General features: G+C 45.6%; 1 protein-coding gene across 2 annotated transcripts in view; it reads right to left on the minus strand.

The window, feature by feature from the left end:
- Nucleotides 1-17,060, minus strand: part of WDFY2 (WD repeat and FYVE domain containing 2) — a 179,113-nt gene that overhangs the window by 20,143 nt on the left and 141,910 nt on the right. For both annotated transcript variants that reach the window (XM_047079227.1, XM_047079236.1), the window contains one exon: nucleotides 3,378-3,504. In XM_047079227.1, the coding sequence (XP_046935183.1) occupies nucleotides 3,378-3,504 (127 nt within the window). The remainder of the gene's footprint in view (nucleotides 1-3,377; nucleotides 3,505-17,060) is intronic.

Below are 17,060 nucleotides of genomic sequence, written 5' to 3' on the forward strand. Positions count from 1 at the left end.
GAAAAACCAAGAGCTGGGACTATGGAAAAAGGAAGCAAATACACAGGCCATGTGTGAACAGCCGGGGCTGTGACCACGTCCCCCGTAACCGAAGATCCCAGTCTTGGTGGAGGGTTCCATCCCAAAAAGTTCATCTGTGCTTTAAATCGAGTTACCGTTAAACTAAATTGCCACAAAGTCTTAAAAGCCTGAGAAAAATACTGCTAGAAAGGAAAATTATGGTCATAAAGTTGGTCATGAAATGACAGGTATTATCTAAGAATAAAAAAGGATCTAAAAAGCCCAAGTATCGTTATTAGGTTTGACACGGTGGGCATGGGACAATAAATGTCCAGGCTTATGCTTCTATAATATCCATCCAACTGGTAACGGATACTTCAGAAACATAACTGGTCCCTGAAACTGGAACCTTTTCTTTGCCTTTCCTTCCACAGAGCTAGCACACAATCATGGTCCACTTGCTACAGGGAATAAAAATACCAAAATGTTTCAAATGCAGAGAATATTGTATAGAAGTATACTTTCTTAGCTTTTTTCCCTTGGACTTGGAAACATTTCAGTTACTCTAGTGCTAAAGCTCTCTCTGCTTTGATGGGTTTTTCACACACCAGATCAAATTAGTTGCACAAATGTCTTATTTCTGCTGAAGGATGCAATGAAGCCACAGGACCCAGGACAGAAGACCCGTAAAGCTGCCCCTTCACATCGGGGTCGGATATTCCCACAAAAGGGGAAGGTGGTCTTTCCACTCCTCTGGGGCTCTCTGGTCCGGTCGGCTCTGCCCAGTTCCCAAGCTCACCAACTCGGTGCCTGATTTGGAACTCTGACCACCCAGAGTCTCCCTGAGGGGAAGGTGGGAACATAAGGAATTGTAGGACAGCTAGGGGCAGCCTCGGGCCCCACGAAGAAACTCTTTGGCCTCTAGAGTGGAAAAGAGACCAAAAAAACATCATGGAGCACAGAAGGGGCCATCTGTTAGTCAATGCTCATTTCTCTGCCCCAGTACCTAGTATAGTGCAGGATGCAAAGAAGGCTCTAAGTAGCTTTCTTGGACTGAAAGAAGGTTTGAGAGACCCAAGCTACCAGCTGGAGGCTTTGAGGGTGGTAGCTCGATATTCTCATCTAAAAAATGACATCGGGCTTCCCTCTTACATATCCAGGGTTCTTGGAAGATTACACTGAGGTCCCTGTGTGTTTCAGAAGCTCTCTGGCAAAATACTAAGCTCCATTCAAAGACAAGAATCACTGAACACCAATCCAGTGGCCAATTTTCAGGACAAAGCAATGGTGGCTGTGTGGCGCTATGCTCCCCTTCCTGCCTGCTGCCCTGGCCCCTTTCCTTCCGCCACCTTCTGTGAGTCCCAACCTCCCATTTCCAGCAGCTCTGGTGTCTTCCCCGTCCTCACCTCGGGCACTCAAACCCAGGGTTAACACCAACTGATGCTGAGGAAGTTCATCTCTCCCAGCTGTGTGACACCAGGTGGCCCCTCCCAGGCTAAGGCCCGGTGATGGTGACCACAGAGTTCACGTCGTTCCTTTCTCAGCTTGAGATAAATAAAGCCCCAGGCAAAGGCCTACGGCCATTATTCCTGTTTAAAGCCAGGGCTGACCAGTGGCTCCTGATCTCACCAGCCTGCTGGCCCACTAGGTTCTAAGGGTACAGAGTAACAGGATGGACTCCCAAGTATGGTCTGTTCCATTTTCTAAAAGGTCAGGTCTGCATTCCTTAGAAACGAGAATACCTATTAGCCCAGGTTCCATTTTTCTGGGACTGAGAGACTGTATCTCAACTTCATAGCTTTTCCTTTCTTACCAAACTCTAGGCGCAAGTTTTCCAGAACAGTTTGCACGAGGGCACTCGGCACCCAGTGACGCTGGTGTTGAGCACTCTCATACTTTACCGCCCCGAGGACGGGTCATGCCAGATTGCCTGCAGTCTTTATTAACCACGGTGCAAAAATGAAACTAGTTATGAGTTCATCTGAGTGAGACCAACAAATATTACTGCTCTTCATTCAAAACTGGCGTTTTATTTCTCTGAGACAGCCTGAGGTGGCAGAATTACCTGGCAGAGTGGATAATAACTGAGCATTACTAAACAGGACTGTGTTTGCCTTCTCCTTTTCTTCACTTACACGGATGAGGTCAACTCCTTTCATATGATACTGATGTATGTCCCCTTGCCATGGAGATAAGCACAAGGGAACGATTCCTCTTAATGAGCTGATGATGAGGTCCGAGTGGCCCCACAAGCCACACATGGCCCCAGACAATGGGTCTGTTCTCAAATGTGGGAAAGGAGGCCTAATCAGTAGCTCTCTAAGACTAAATTCTAACACTGCAATAATGACTTGTGCAGGGGCCTTCCAAAATTCAATCAGTAATAATCCCAACTGCAAAATTTAACTACTTAGGGGAACATTTTAAAACGAGTGCTTCCGGGCAGATTTACAAAAAGAGCTAATGTTGGTTAACACCAGTCAGTTCCTGGGAGCCCCACTAACATTTGTTTACAGATGTCTAGAGTCGCTGCTAACATCACTGTGGAAACTTTCCAAGTTAAAAACAATTCAGACGAGCTTAGAGCTTTGAAGCAAATCGACGGTTCTTTTCCGCACAAGGCCAGTATGTGCCCCCGGGGCCTGTGGGCAGCCATTAGAGTGTGGTCTGAGGGCCACCAGGAGAGCTGCCTGGGAGGCTGCGAACAACAGAGGTGCCTCAGCTCCACATTGTGACCGGAATCTCCAAAGACAGGGGCCAGGAATCTACATGAAAAAAAATTCCTTAGTGACTCTCAGCACACGGCAAAGAGTCTGCTCCAAGGAAACGCAAAGCTGCCTTCACTTTTCCTCTCGGCCCATGGAATTGTCCCTCAAGGAAGAAGAGGGCCTGATAGGAATCAAAGCGAGTCTTCAATAAATATGTGGTGAAGTACAAAATCTATTGTGTAAGAATATTATCTCTCCCCTCTTCCTCAAGCTGCCGGGAGTCCTGGCACCACATCTGAACTCAATTACAGAAATTCTGTAGGCCTCCATGGCTTCTATTTTTAAGCTTTTTTTTTTCCTCTCTCTCTAATTTTTACTCTTAGGTCTCCCTGGTTCTCACTTTTACCTTTTATTTGTTTGCTGCCATTATTTTACTTCGCGGTTTTTGTAGGCACTGTCAAGTCCTCTATGGAATTAAACAAGGTGACATGTAAATAAATAAACATACTTAGGTACGGATACAATTCAAAGTGGCCATTAGTTGAGTGCCTGCCGGGTTCCTTCCCACGCGAAGATCCTGCCACAGAGACTGGAGCACACGCCTTTGTTCTAGGCTTTCAGAAGGGAATCTTTTCTCAGAGTTTTTAGTAAAAGCACCAGCAGCCTTACTTGTGTCCTTGGAGCTCGATGGCTGTTCCTTTCCTCCCGCCGATGTCCCACATGATAACGGAGTGGTCGGAGCTGCCGGAGAACAACACTCGCTGGACGGGGTCCCAACAGAGAGCAGTCACCCCACCTGAGAGAACAGACACAGCAGGACATTCGTCACCAGGCAACAACAGCATTCACCAATAAATGAAAATGCAAAGGCGTTAGGATCTAGTGTAGTTCTTCTGCTTAGAGAACACACAAGTAAGTCCCCGAAGAGAAAAAAAACGGACTCCCAGAGTAAAAGCCCTGCCCTTTCAGCATTTTCCCCCAAAACTTAATATACCATAAAATCAATTATATAAAAACCAAAGGAAATGAAAAAGGCAATTAATTGACAGACAAGAGACGTAATTCGGAGAATGGAAAATATCACACTACTTGGAAGTATTAACCATATTTCCTTGACTCCTGTCTACCTCCCACCCTGACAATAACAGATGAGAAGTAAATGGAGTTTTCAATAGCTTAGTTGGATTCTTTACTCTTTTTAAAAAAATTTTTTTAATATTTATTTTCAAGAGAGAGAGTGAGACAGAACGTGAGCAGGGGAAGGGCAGAGAGAGAGAGGGAGACACAGAATCGGAAGCAGGCTCCAGGCTCTGAGCTGTCGGCACAGAGCCTGACGCGGGGCTCGAACCACAAACCGTGAGAACCTGACCCGAGCCAAAGTCGGACGCCCAACCGACTGAGCCACCCCGGAGCCCCAGATTCTTCATCCTTCAGCACAGATATAATTAGACTACAACGTCGGAATTTAAAATTTATTTCCTCTCTTTGGGAATTTAAATTTACAGATTTGGGGCACATCATGCACATCCCTAAGGGTCAATTTCCTCAACTGTAAATGGGGATAATGGGGCTACATCCGAACATCTGCATGCAACTAATGATAATATCAACCTGGCCATTACCTACTTCATAGGTTGTGGTGATAATGAGGTTGGATCCGTTACATAGGACCCCTCTGTAAACTGTAGCGTGAGGTACACACACGCTGATTATTAGCATTACTCTACCGGTGCGGCAATGAAATATTATGACAGATCTTTCTCTGGCAGTCCCCTTATAAATCAAACTCCTGCATGATGAGAACAATATTAACTTTTTCCACATAATATGGGCACAAAGCCTACAAACACTTAAGAATGTGAGAAGTACTCATTTTTTTACATTATTGAAAAATATTATATTCTGAAAAGAACAGAAAATACCATCTTGCTTCTTCAAATCTGCCTTTTTCTTATTTAGATTATCAATTTGTTCTAACAAAGCGCTGCACTTTAAAAGCTTTTAGGAAAGTTTCTTTCACATAACATTCTCAGAAGGTTGTTGTTGCTTTTTTTTTCCTCCCCAAGATCAAAAGGGGAAAAAAATCCCACTATTCTGGCTTACGTTTAATAGCTTCTCCCTATACCTGTGTAACATTCTGCTGGCACGAAGGAGTAAACACCCCAACCCACCAGTGTACCTGCAGGGGCCCCCCCTGACACTCCCATCTCCTCCCCCACCACCACATAACAGCTCGGAGCACGGGCCAGCAGCAGACAGGCTCTGGGGTTGTCTCTTGAATGAATGAAGGAGCAGATGAATGAAAACACATGAATCTTTTTTTCACCCACCATCCTTGTTACTTGGAACTCCTCTACCAGACTCACTGACCCTTCAAAAGTTAAATATTGCTTCTCCTTTTATACAACTCCTCTTGGTTTCCTGCTGTTGAACTCCATGCTTACAGCAGTCCCTCCTTGTCCATGGTTTCACTTCCCGGGGTTTCAGGTACCCGTGGACAACTGTGGTCCGGAAGTAGATGATCGTTCTTCTGCGGGACCCTCGGATGGTGAGCCGTAGCCTAACGCTATGCCATCCATCTCACGTGATCTCACTGCAAAGGCATCTGATCATCTCACCTCGTCAAAGGGGGAAGCACAGTACAAGAAGATGTTTTCAGAGGCAGGCCACGTTCACATAACTTTCATTACAGTGTATGTAAACACGGTATATCTAGGGTTCAGTAGTATCTGTAGTTTCAGGCATCCACTGCGGGGTCCTGGAACTTGTCCCCCACAGATTTGGGGGGGCTGCACTGTACTTTTTAAATTTAACCATGCTTCAGTAATTTCAGGATATTCCATCCTGCAAAACATGTTATTTATTCCCACACGGTACCCAATGGCTTACTTTGTTAAATACCTGTGGCAGAGTCAGCTAATCGTCCACCTAGATCCATACTTCCCCTTCCATATATGGAGTGCTCCCTGGAAAGCCGCTGTCCTGCAGGGACCGCATTTACGGGGCCCTCTTGCATCTAGGGGGCATGTGACCAGTTCTCAGCAACTGAATCCAGAAAGTAATCTGCGTTCCTTCCAGACCAGAGCAGTCCCTTTTTCACTTTCTCTTTGTACTTCCTCCTTGAGGACTCCAAGACCCCAGGGCATGGAGAAACTACATTCTAGAAGGAGCCAGAGTCCCTGAATCACCACATAGAATAGAGCTGTAAATCCACAACCAGACTGAACCAGAATGAACAAAAACAGAATGAACAAAAACAACCACACTGAGTTGTCACAAGAGTGACAAACTTCTGCTACATGAAGCCACTGGAATGTTAGAAATTATTTGTTAGAGCCTTTTTTTTTTTTTTTTAAGTAGGCTTCAAACCCAGCATGGAGCCCAGTGTGGGGCTTGAACTAATAACCCTGAGATCAAGACCCGAGCTAAGATCAAGAGTCAGACGCTCAACCAACTGAGCTACCCAGGTGCCTAGCATTAGGTATTATAATGCCATATATGTAATAAGGCTGGCCCAAGAGGAAGGTGAGAGTCACCAAAAGCTTCATAAATCAGGCAAATAAAAAGAAGTTACTACCTTAGGCTGTTAATCTTGATGCCTTATGTTTCACCAGAATTGGAGAAGACCTCAGGTGGGGAACTATTCCATCAGCCTCCAAAGCAATCCACTATAAACTCTAAATTGTTTTTTTCCAAAGATACCTAAAGTCTAAGCACTTCTGCCACCTCTAATACTACCATCCTTGCATAAGAGCCACTATCAAAATTCTTTCCTAGAAAATTAAAAAGCATGACACATATTTTGTTGGAAAGCCTTCGGGGGAAAAAGACACTCTCACGTATCACTGATGAGAACGCAAACCAGTACAATGGGGAAGGCCGTATCCAACAAGCCATACCTGTGCTTAGCTTTTACTCTCACTTTCAGGAGTTTGATCGTGAAGATATTGTCCCCATCCCCACCAAGTAATACATAGATACATATGCACAAGGAGAATGCTCATATAAGAGAGTGGGTGAATTAACTATGGTACATCCACACAGTATTACGCAGCTATGAGAAAGAATGAACAGAATCATTTAGGTGGATAGAAAGTGATTTCCAGGATACACTGTAAAGTGTAAAAGGCAACGTGCCAAAGAACAGCTATATTGCACTACCTTTCATCTAAGAAAAAAGGGGAAATAAATGAATGAGATGTGTTAACTTCAGCAGGTGCTTGGGCACAGCCATGGAGAAGGGGTGAAGCAGACTGGCACTTTCCTGAGTGTACTTTTTGTTTGGTTCTGGGTTTTGGAATCGTATTGTTTCACATACTCAAAAATAAGTAAATGAAATTAACAAGGAGTGTGTTGGCAGGGCAGGGTGTGGACCCCAAATAGAATATAAACAGGAACAAGTGAACCTAACTGTATTACAAATGAATGATACAATAACCACACTAAAGGCGGGAGGGGGCGAGCTGACAAAAGTAACTTTGGAAAATAGTAATTTGACTACACAGTCGAAGGCAAAATATAAGATTTGTACACAAATACAGTACTTTAGTTAGTAGGTTTGTACATGAGTTATAGGTTAGCAATTCTGAACCTATTCTGTATTTTAGGATTGAACAAGTAAATACATCGAGGATAATGAGAGTTGACTTTCTCACTCATAGTAGGAGTTACAGTTGGGGGGAGGTTAGAATAAACTCTTTGGTGTTAGAATGGAATTGGAAGTATCCGTATGACATCACATAAAAGTTACAGAAATCCTTACAGATGTGTGAGTGCACACATATTTTCTAGCTCTGTCTATTGAGGGCCCAGAAGCAATGATCCCTCCACCCTGCCATTAACGGTGAGCACACATGGCACCCTGAGTTTGGCTTCTAGAAGTATCCCCTCATACTATCTATTCTTCAATGAAAGAAACGAGGCTGTATGAATGTTAATTCTAGGGCCGAGGCAGGTAGTATACAACAGAGTCAGAAATATCAAGACGTGGTTATCAAAAAGCAAAGGGACAGGTCAAAAGGTCAGAAACACCACCGTGAAGAAGCCAGTGTTCCACTGGTCAAATCTGGGACAATGTAAGCAAGAAAATAAATCAATGGTGGTAATGAATCCTCACACACAGAAATAATTAAGAACTCGTGAGCCCATACTGGTATAAACAATTTAAAAAATAAATAAATAAATGGGGGAGAAATGAAAGCTTTTCCTTACCATAAAATTCCAACCAAAAAGTGTCGAAGAGAAAAGGACTAGGAAAAGCACAATCTAGCAAGCACCACAGTCATGACTGTTGCTGGTAAGAGTCATCAGTGGATAGTAAAATTACTGGGCAGAAATATGATGAGAAATAGTATTTACACGGCTTCAAAATATTTCCTCCTAAAATAGTTATGAATTACAAAGGGTGACTACGGTGGGGAAACTTGGCACACACTACCTTAACCAAATAATCAAAGTTAACATCACCAGAAAGAGGACAAATCAGCATCATGTGCCTCTTGTATACGATCCACTGTGAAGGACATAACATCATTTCCATGGTATTCACATAAAAAATGCGTAACCTGAATTTAACCACGAGGAAACATCAAATGGAGGGACATTCTACAAGGGAGGGACATTCTGGCTAGAATGCCAAGAATGACCTCAAAATGCCAAGGTCATGACAGAAAAAGGAAGACTCAGAACTGTTCCGTGTTCAAGGGAACTAAAGAGACATTATAAGGAAATGCAGCATGTGGTCCTGATCAGACTGTGAACCAGGAAAAGGCAATTAGTGGGATAACTGGAGAGATGTGAGTAAGGTCTGTAGATTAGGGAACAGGACTCTGTCAACGTTAACTTCCTGATTTTGGTATCTGTGCTGTAGTTTTCAAAGATGTTAACATCCGTGGAATCTGGGTGAAGGATGTACAGAACTCTCTGCACTGTTCTGCAGCTTCTTTAAAGTCTGAAATTATTTCCAAATGAAAAGTTAAAATAAAAAAGCCCCAAACTGTAAGACTGTGTGAACGGCCTCCTACACAGGTTCCTCGCTTCTACTCCTGTTTCTGTAGTCTGCCCTCCACACAGCAGCTAAAGCGACCACCGAAGAACACAGAGCAGATTATGACACCCCTTGCTCTAATCCCTCCGATGGTTCCCCATCCCGTTCAGAGTAAAATGCAAAGTTCCTCTCTGTGGCCTTTCAAGACCCTGTACGATCTAGCTCCTGCCCCTACTGTGAAGCTTCCCCCGTCCCCACCCCGCCCCCGCCCCCGGCTCTGCTCTAATCACGCTGGATGCCCCTTCATCATGCTAGGTTCATTCCCACTTCTAGCTCTTTGCACTTTGTTGCCTCTGCCTGTGATTCTCTTCCTCCAGATTATCACTGGTGCATGCCCTCACTTCACAAAGATCCCTGTTCAGATGCCACCTCTTTACAGAGACCGTCCTTGGTCACTCTTACCACTCTCCTCTTTATGGTTTTATTTTTTTCTTCAGAACACATAGTTATTGTCTACTGCCCCCACAGAATATAAGCTCTTGGAGGGCCAGGGTTTGGCTTGTTCACCACAGTGTCTCCAGGATCTAGAATTCTGTTCAGCTTACGGGAGACACTCAATAAACACAGACAAGTGAGCAAATGATTGAAGTAAGTACATGAATGTTCTTTGCCTTGTTCCTAGCACCTGGAACAGGCATGTGGCATCTGTTTTCCTAGTTGACCAATGTTGTCTGTGTGACAGCCTTTATTCTACTTCTCACATCTTTTAGGTCAGTGAATGCTCATCTCAAGGAGACGCTCTGGAGATGGTCTTACTTGACTGGTTAAGCCACTGGGGACAGAAAAGGGAATGATGACTAATGTATTTTTTCCTCTCCTTAGTTTGTGTCCCCCCCCCCCACCCCAGATTCCTATGTTGTAACCTAATCCTCGATATTCTGAGGTGATTAAGTCATAAGGGTGTAGCCCCCATGACTGAGGTTGGTGCCCTTATGAAAGTGAATCCAGAGAGCTCCTCAGTCCCTTCTGTCACGTGAGCTTATAGTGAGAAAGCAGCCATCTATAAACCAGGAAGTGGTCTCACTAGACATTCAATCAGCCAGCGCCTTGATCTTGGACTTCCCAGTTCCTAGAACAAATATCTATTGTTTCTAACCCACCCAGCCTATGATAGCCTGTTAGGGCAGCCTGAATAGACTAAGACAACATATTAAGTGGGTAGGTTCTTTAAAGCATCATATCAGATTTAAATAATGGTGGGCACTAGTAAAAAGAATAGTTAGAAAGGCTTATTTGACATAATTAAAGACTTAATTGGGTGGGCTGTTCATCCTGTTCAGAATAAACATGGAAAATCTTTTTTTTTTTTTAATTTTTTTTTTAACGTTTATTTATTTTTGAGACAGAGAGAGACAGAGCATGAACGGGGGAGGGTCAGAGAGAGGGAGACACAGAATCCGAAACAGGCTCCAGGCTCTGAGCTGTCAGCACAGAGCCCGACGTGGGGCTTGAACTCACGGACCGTGAGATCATGATCTGAGCCGAAGTCGGCCACTTAACCGACTGAGCCACCCAGGCGCCCCTAAACATGGAAAATCTTAAAAAAAGGCTTACCATGGGGGCACCTGGGTGGCTCAGTCGGTTAAGCGGCCGACTTCGGCTCAGGTCATGATCTCATGGTCCGTGAGTTCGAGCCCCGCGTCGGGCTCTGTGCTGATGGCTCAGAGCCTGGAGCCTGTTTCAGATTCTGTGTCTCCCTCTCTCTCTGACCCTCCCCCGTTCACGCTCTGTCTCTCCCTGTCTCAAAAATAAATAAAAAACGCTAAAAAAAAAATTTTTTGAAAAAAAAAAAAAAAGACGTACCATGTGCCAAGTGATGGATCCCTCTCAACTCCCTACCAGTACACACCCACATCTATAAGCACCGCACCATGAGAAGCAGGCCTTCTTTGTTGGTGACTATGGGATGAGGATGGTTTATGGTGAAGCAATAGGAAGTTTAGATGTGGTTAGTATAAGCGCACAGGCTCTGGAACCAGATCCTAGGCTCAACTCCTACTAGGTAAGTGACTTTGGGCAAATTATTTAATGTCTTTGTGCCTCAGAAACCTCATCTGTACAACAGGGATGACAATAATTTTGTTGAGATTAAATGAGTTAACATACACATCAACATATAGAATAGTGCCTAGCACATGGGGAGCGCTCAGTAAGTGTTAGCTATGATTATAGTGCAGGAGACCCCATCTATACCATCTGTGACAGTGTCCTCTGTTTAGTCAGCCTTGAGGCAGTCATCAGCCTGTTCCCAAACTATCCCAGCCATCAGGAGATCAATTCAAGTTTTAAAAACAAGACCAATCTCTAGTTTTTTCCACATTACATCAGCCTGTAAGGGGCCAGAGCCGGGAAGGGGAGTTCCTGGTAACCCAGAGTCAGGAAGAGAAAAATCAATGACAGGTTCAAGAAAGTCAAAGTCAGGGTATATTTATCACCCCCTAGGGCTCAGAGTATTACACCACCCTTCAGTAAGAGTGGAAAAGATGGAAGAAAAATCTTCAAGACGGGAAGTAGGATGGGGCTGGGAGAAAAACAAATAAATTTTGAGGTCCCTCCCAGCTCTACATACATGTCCTAACAATGGGGTCTCCTGGATGTTGGCTTATAAATTGCAAACCACAATTTCAAACCAGTGCACTCACAGCACTCATTTCAAACCAATGCAACCAGCATCTACTGAGCATCTTCTACACGGCAGATACCACGCTAGGCTCTGAGGATATAATGAAATCAAGAAGTCTCAGACCCTACTGGACCAACACAAACACAGCAGAAGATGATGGGATTCATTCTGAGAAGAAGGGCATGCATGCTCTGTTTGGTGAAACCATTCTCTCATGGGACCTGTGGCTACTCCTCTGCCTGGAGGGCCCATCAGACCTTTCATCACCCTAAGTAAACTCTCTCTTCAAGGTGCAGCTCAGGTGACTTCTGCAGGAAGCCTTCCTCAACGCTCTCCATCTATGCGAGGTCCCCACCTCTGGGTGTGGTTTCTAGCCCTATACTCACCCACCACGTTGAACCTTGTCAGATTATAAATCGGTCCCCACGGTAAATTTTACTCTGTATCTTTGTATTCAAGCATAGTGTGCAGTGACTGGTACACAGTAAGTGCTTAATAAACGGGTAAGCACCTGGCCGGTTGAATCAGATGGCAGAGAGGAGTGAGAGACAATGAACAAAACCAGTAAGCCATCACTACAGAGGTGCCCTGCAGGGCTTTGGGGTAGGGGTTGGTGGGGAGGCAGCACGCTAAGTCACAGGGGGGCACAGAAGGGTGGAGAGGAGAGCTGCTGACCTACTGGACTCTTCCTTCCCAGCAGTCTTCCCAGCAGACAGCTTCCTGACGAACAGTCCTTCCTCCAGATGCGTCCGGCAGCACAGAAAGGCAACGGCTGTTAGCGAGCCTGCCTTCCAGAACAGTACAGACACGCACCTGTGCGCAGTCCACACCCAGGGCACCTTCCTCACCTTCCATATCTAGGTCGGAGTGCGAGGGCCAGGGGCCACAGCAATTGTGGGTTTTCCGGGTTTATGATATTTGAAATGACAGTCATTTCGTCTGACTTCGCTTCAGACTCCATCTTTCTGCCCCCTCATTTCATGGTGTGTTTCTCCCTGCCTGTGACCTTCACAATACATGGCTGACAGAGCAATTTCTATCATAAATGAATTTATTCTCAAAAAAAAAGGTTTTTGTCATTATAAAATTTATCTATACTATTACATTTTCTCATAAACATAGGTTTTAATGGTTGCATAATACCCCACACAGGGATGTGCCTTATTTCACTTACCATTACATTTTTCTCAACTTTTAACTATTCTAAATTTCGCCAAGCTGAAAATTTTTATTTGTAAAACTTTGTTCATGTTTCTACTGAATTAGAAGAGATTCCCAAACATGAAACTGGATCAAAGAGTATCAGCATTTTTAGAAATTTAATACGTGTTACCAAAATGCACAGCCCAACTAATTTCTAAGAGACTTTTACAACAGATCTTGCAAAAGCTACAGACTACACGGAGTGCTGCAAAGTCAGGGCTGGAAACTGCCAGATCTGTCTTTACGAGTGCGATATGGCACCTTGCCCGGAACGTTCCAGCCTACCCTGCAGGGTGAGGAAGGGGAACAGCCTCCCTGTAACTACACAAGAGCCACCTGAGTCTCCAACCGCAAGGCCTCTTGAATAAAATATCTGACCTTTCACTTACTACATTCTGCAGTTACTCGGGCTGAAGCGAGGGATGTTTCTGTAAAGCTGAATGTGCTCTACCTCTTAGACTATGCTTTCCTCCTGACATCCACAAAAGGACATCCAGCTGTCCCCTTGCCACCACTCCTGGGGCATCCCTGTCATCAGAATACTCCACCACCCTTCAGCCAGAGTGGAAAAAATGGAAGGAAGATGTTCAGCTCCAAGCACGGTGCTCTCTCCTCAAACTGCTCTAAACTCTAACATTCCTGTTTCAGCAAATGGCATCACTATCCACCCAAATGCTCCAGATGGAAACCTGGGAGCCACTCCCACCCCAAATGCCAAGTGCTGCGGACTCCCAATCTCCTAAAACAATCTTGAATCCCTCCTCTTCTCCCCACACCCTCCACCACCTCCCAGTCCAAACAGGTGGGACTCCAACCCTAGCCTTCCTTCCAAATGGTTTTGGCACATCCATTCTCACCCCCACCCAACCACCGCCACTGTTGCCACAGGGATTTCCTAAAATGGAAACCATGCTACCACCCTGCTTACTTCATCACTGGTTTCCCACTGCCTGAGAACATTGTCCGAAGTTGTTAATATCGCCTGTACGTTCAACCTGTACTCTGCGCCCCTGACTCTCCACACCGCCCATGCGACTCCATACGTTGTTCACGCTTTCCCACTCTGGGCTTTGCATGCGCTTCACACACCTGGAGTCTAGACCGGTCTCACCACCTGGATGACAAGTCTTTCTCCTTATAGTATCATTTATTCATTTTTTTAAATTTTTATTTATTCATTTTTTATTTTTGAGAGAGAGGGGGGCAAGTGAGCAAGGGGCAGAGAAAGAGAGAGAGAGAGAGAGAGAGAGAGAGAACCTGGCTCACCTGGGGCTTGTGTAGAGAACCTGGCTCACCTGGGGCTTGTGTTTTACCCAAAGCGGAGCTCGTGCTCAACCAAGGTAGGGCTCCTGTTCCCCCACTATGGGGCTCATGCTCACCCGATGAGGGGCTCAAGCTCGCCTGAAGCAGGATTCGAGCTCACCCAAAGTGGGGTTCGAGCTCACCCAAAGCGGGGCTCAAACTCATGAACCATGAGATCATGACCTGATCCGGAGTCATGCCTAATGACTGAGCTACCCAGGCGCCCTCCTTACGGATCCTTTAAACACGACTTCCTCGGCAGTCTCCCCTTAGCTCTCTGGATAGGGGGTCCCTCTTGTTATTTACTCCCAATGCAAGTGCTATGAGTGGCACTGGGGGCTCACAGTACTTGCGGCCCTCATAACATCCTGATGGACTACCTGAATTTATTGCTTTAACGACTGGATTCCATGACTAGAAGTTGAATAAGCAAGCATTATTTGTCTGATTCACCCCTATACCCCAGCCCTCATCATGCAGAGAGCTAATAATTTGGCTGACTCGGTGAAAATCCGTGTCTGCTGGATGTGGAAGTCTTCACTGTAAACGAAAATCAAGTTTTCAACTTAACGATCTGAACCTGCATGTTGGCACTGAACCATGCCTCTCCATGTTTTCATTATTTTGGTTATAGTTATACTGTTACTTTCAATAATTCCCCTAACAGTTAACAAATTTATTTAATTTATTCAATGTGTTTAATTTTTTGTTAAGTAGTATGCTTTGGCAATTTATGTTCGGCCCCTCCTATTTCCAATATGTTCATACTAACCAAAATAATTCTTAGAAGGAAAAGAAAAAAAACGAATTTATTGATACTATGAATTTCCAGTGGTTAAAATCTCATTTTTCCCCTCTGTGTTCAAGTCAGTGTATGACTTTTTGGTAGAAATACATTCTAATTTCTGCATAAATAGCAAAGATCTATGTTACTTGGCATTTACTTCCAGAAATAAAACCAGCAGAGGGAGCAAAGGAACATAAAACTAGTTTCCTAGGTCCCCGCGGATTAGTAAATGCTATGCTGGCCTCCGGGTATGACTATTAGGCCAATTCCATCACTACCCCACATTTTTATATGACTTTCTGTACTATAACACAGAGTGATGGGTGAAGGACTATAACTCTGTATTACAGACCAAAGACAGTCTGCTTCTGAGTTTGGATCTGGACTGATAAGACCCCTGAGATCATTCTTCAATGTGTCTGGGTTAATCCTAAAGTCTTTGTTTTGGGGGTGAGGGAATGAGGAGATTAACTAATCCATATAAACCCCTTTTTCCAGAGTTGTGTCTGGCTGAGTTTGGGACTTCCCAGGGCCCAGAACGGGCTTACTGCATAGGAAGAGCTCGACAATACGCTTGCATCATCATGGAATCTCTTAGACATCCCTGCTCTGGCTACAAATGAATGAGATGTGCTGTAGCCGGAGCGGACTGACGACTGTCTAGGGATAATAACAATACGTTGAATATGTGACCTGCAACATTTGCCTTCGTGTTAGTTAGTAACTTTCCTGGGCCACATCCAGTCCTCAAAGATATTTCATGGTAAAGTCATATGAGAATGCTCTAAACTCTTTGAGAAAGATAAGGCATAATGCCAAGGTAACATTCTGTACTAGAACTAACCCGGAAGACAGGAAACCCACGGGCCACATCCGGCTCCCCACACACCAGTAAGCAGCAGCTACTTACCCCTTTTCTGGCCTGGAGGCAGCCACGGAGAACTCAGAGCACAGTTATCAGCCGTACAGTGAAGGGCTGAGTACCAAAGAGCCAGGCTGCAAGCCACCTCGGCCTGAACCAGGTCTGGGAACTACCCAGTGTGGTCAGCAGGCCCGCTGAGCTCACCACCTGAACTTCACCTTCGGCCCACCCACTCTTGGCTTTCCCATCACTCCTGGCACATTCTGAGGGACAGTTTCCTACCATTCTGCTGCCAGAACAATCTTTTAACTTCTGACCAGGCTAACGTCCTTGCCTAAAACTCTCTTATGGTTTCTCACTGCCGTCAGGCTAGTGCCTCGGTGATCCGAACGGATGCTCGCTTCCTTTCTGGCTGCCTGCCGCCTGCTAGTCGGTGTGCCCACCAACGGCAGTTACCAGAGTTCCCAAGACAGCACACTCTCGCAAATCTCCATGCCTTGGACTTCGCTGGTTTTCTCTGCCTAGAGTGTCCTTCTCACTTCTTTTTCATGAACTCAACGCTTACTCCTTCCCAAAGATCTTAGGTCAGGCAACACCTCCCCCAGGAAGGCCTTCCTGACAGACTCCCACTCCTGTCCCAGTGACGTGGCCACTCTGTGTTCTTTGAAGTGCCCAGTGCCCGCCTCCCCCTGCCCCCGCCACCAAGCGCTGTGACCACTGTTTAGCACCCACGTCCCTCACTGTGTAAAAAATGTGAGGAAAGGACTGTACCTTTTATGTCTATGACGGGGGTAGTGGCTGAGATCGACCAGGTAGAGCGCGCAGTGTAAAGAGACCAGGGTCCGGGGCAGAGCTCACAAAAAAGATCACTAAGGACAGGAGAAAGACAGGCCAGAGAAGCACAGGAAAACCGGGTGCGAACGCGTCACAGGAGCCCAAGGAGGGCGGCCACAGGCAAGAAGAAGGGCCACAATGTAAAGCGCTGCCGACAGGTTCATGGTGACATGGCTCAAAACACGTCCCCTGGATTCAGCAGCCAGCAGGTCACCGGCCACCTTGGGGACAGGAGCGTGAGAGGAGCGAGAGATGGAGCCAAACTGCAGGTGGATGGAAGGGAAATGAGAGGTGAAGAACTGGAAGCGGCTGGAAGACGATATTCTTTTAAGACACCCCGCCGTCTGCTACAACAGAAAGACATCACGCCGAGTGAAAGAAGCCGGTCACCAAACAACGCCTGGTGTACGAGTCCCCTCTGCGAGGGACCCAGAGCAGGCACACTCAGAGACAGAGAGCGGGATGGTGGCTGCCAGGGGCTGGGGGTGGGGCAACGACGGGTGCGCGGTCAGTGGGGTCAGAGTTTCAGTTTTACGAGACAGGGCATGTTGTGTGGACGGATGGTGGTGATATGAATGTCCTCAACGTCACTGCGCTGTATTCTTAAGAGTGATTAAAATGGTGAATTTTAGATGAGGTACAGTTCACCGTAATTTAGAAAAAGGAAAAAGCAGCACTGCTGTTAAGAGAGTAGG

This window comes from Lynx rufus, unplaced genomic scaffold (assembly GCF_022079265.1).
Source record: "Lynx rufus isolate CCGP_SWC_20201006 ecotype Redwood Valley unplaced genomic scaffold, mLynRuf1.p SCAF_1, whole genome shotgun sequence".
In the NCBI taxonomy this organism is placed as follows: Eukaryota; Metazoa; Chordata; class Mammalia; order Carnivora; family Felidae; genus Lynx; species Lynx rufus.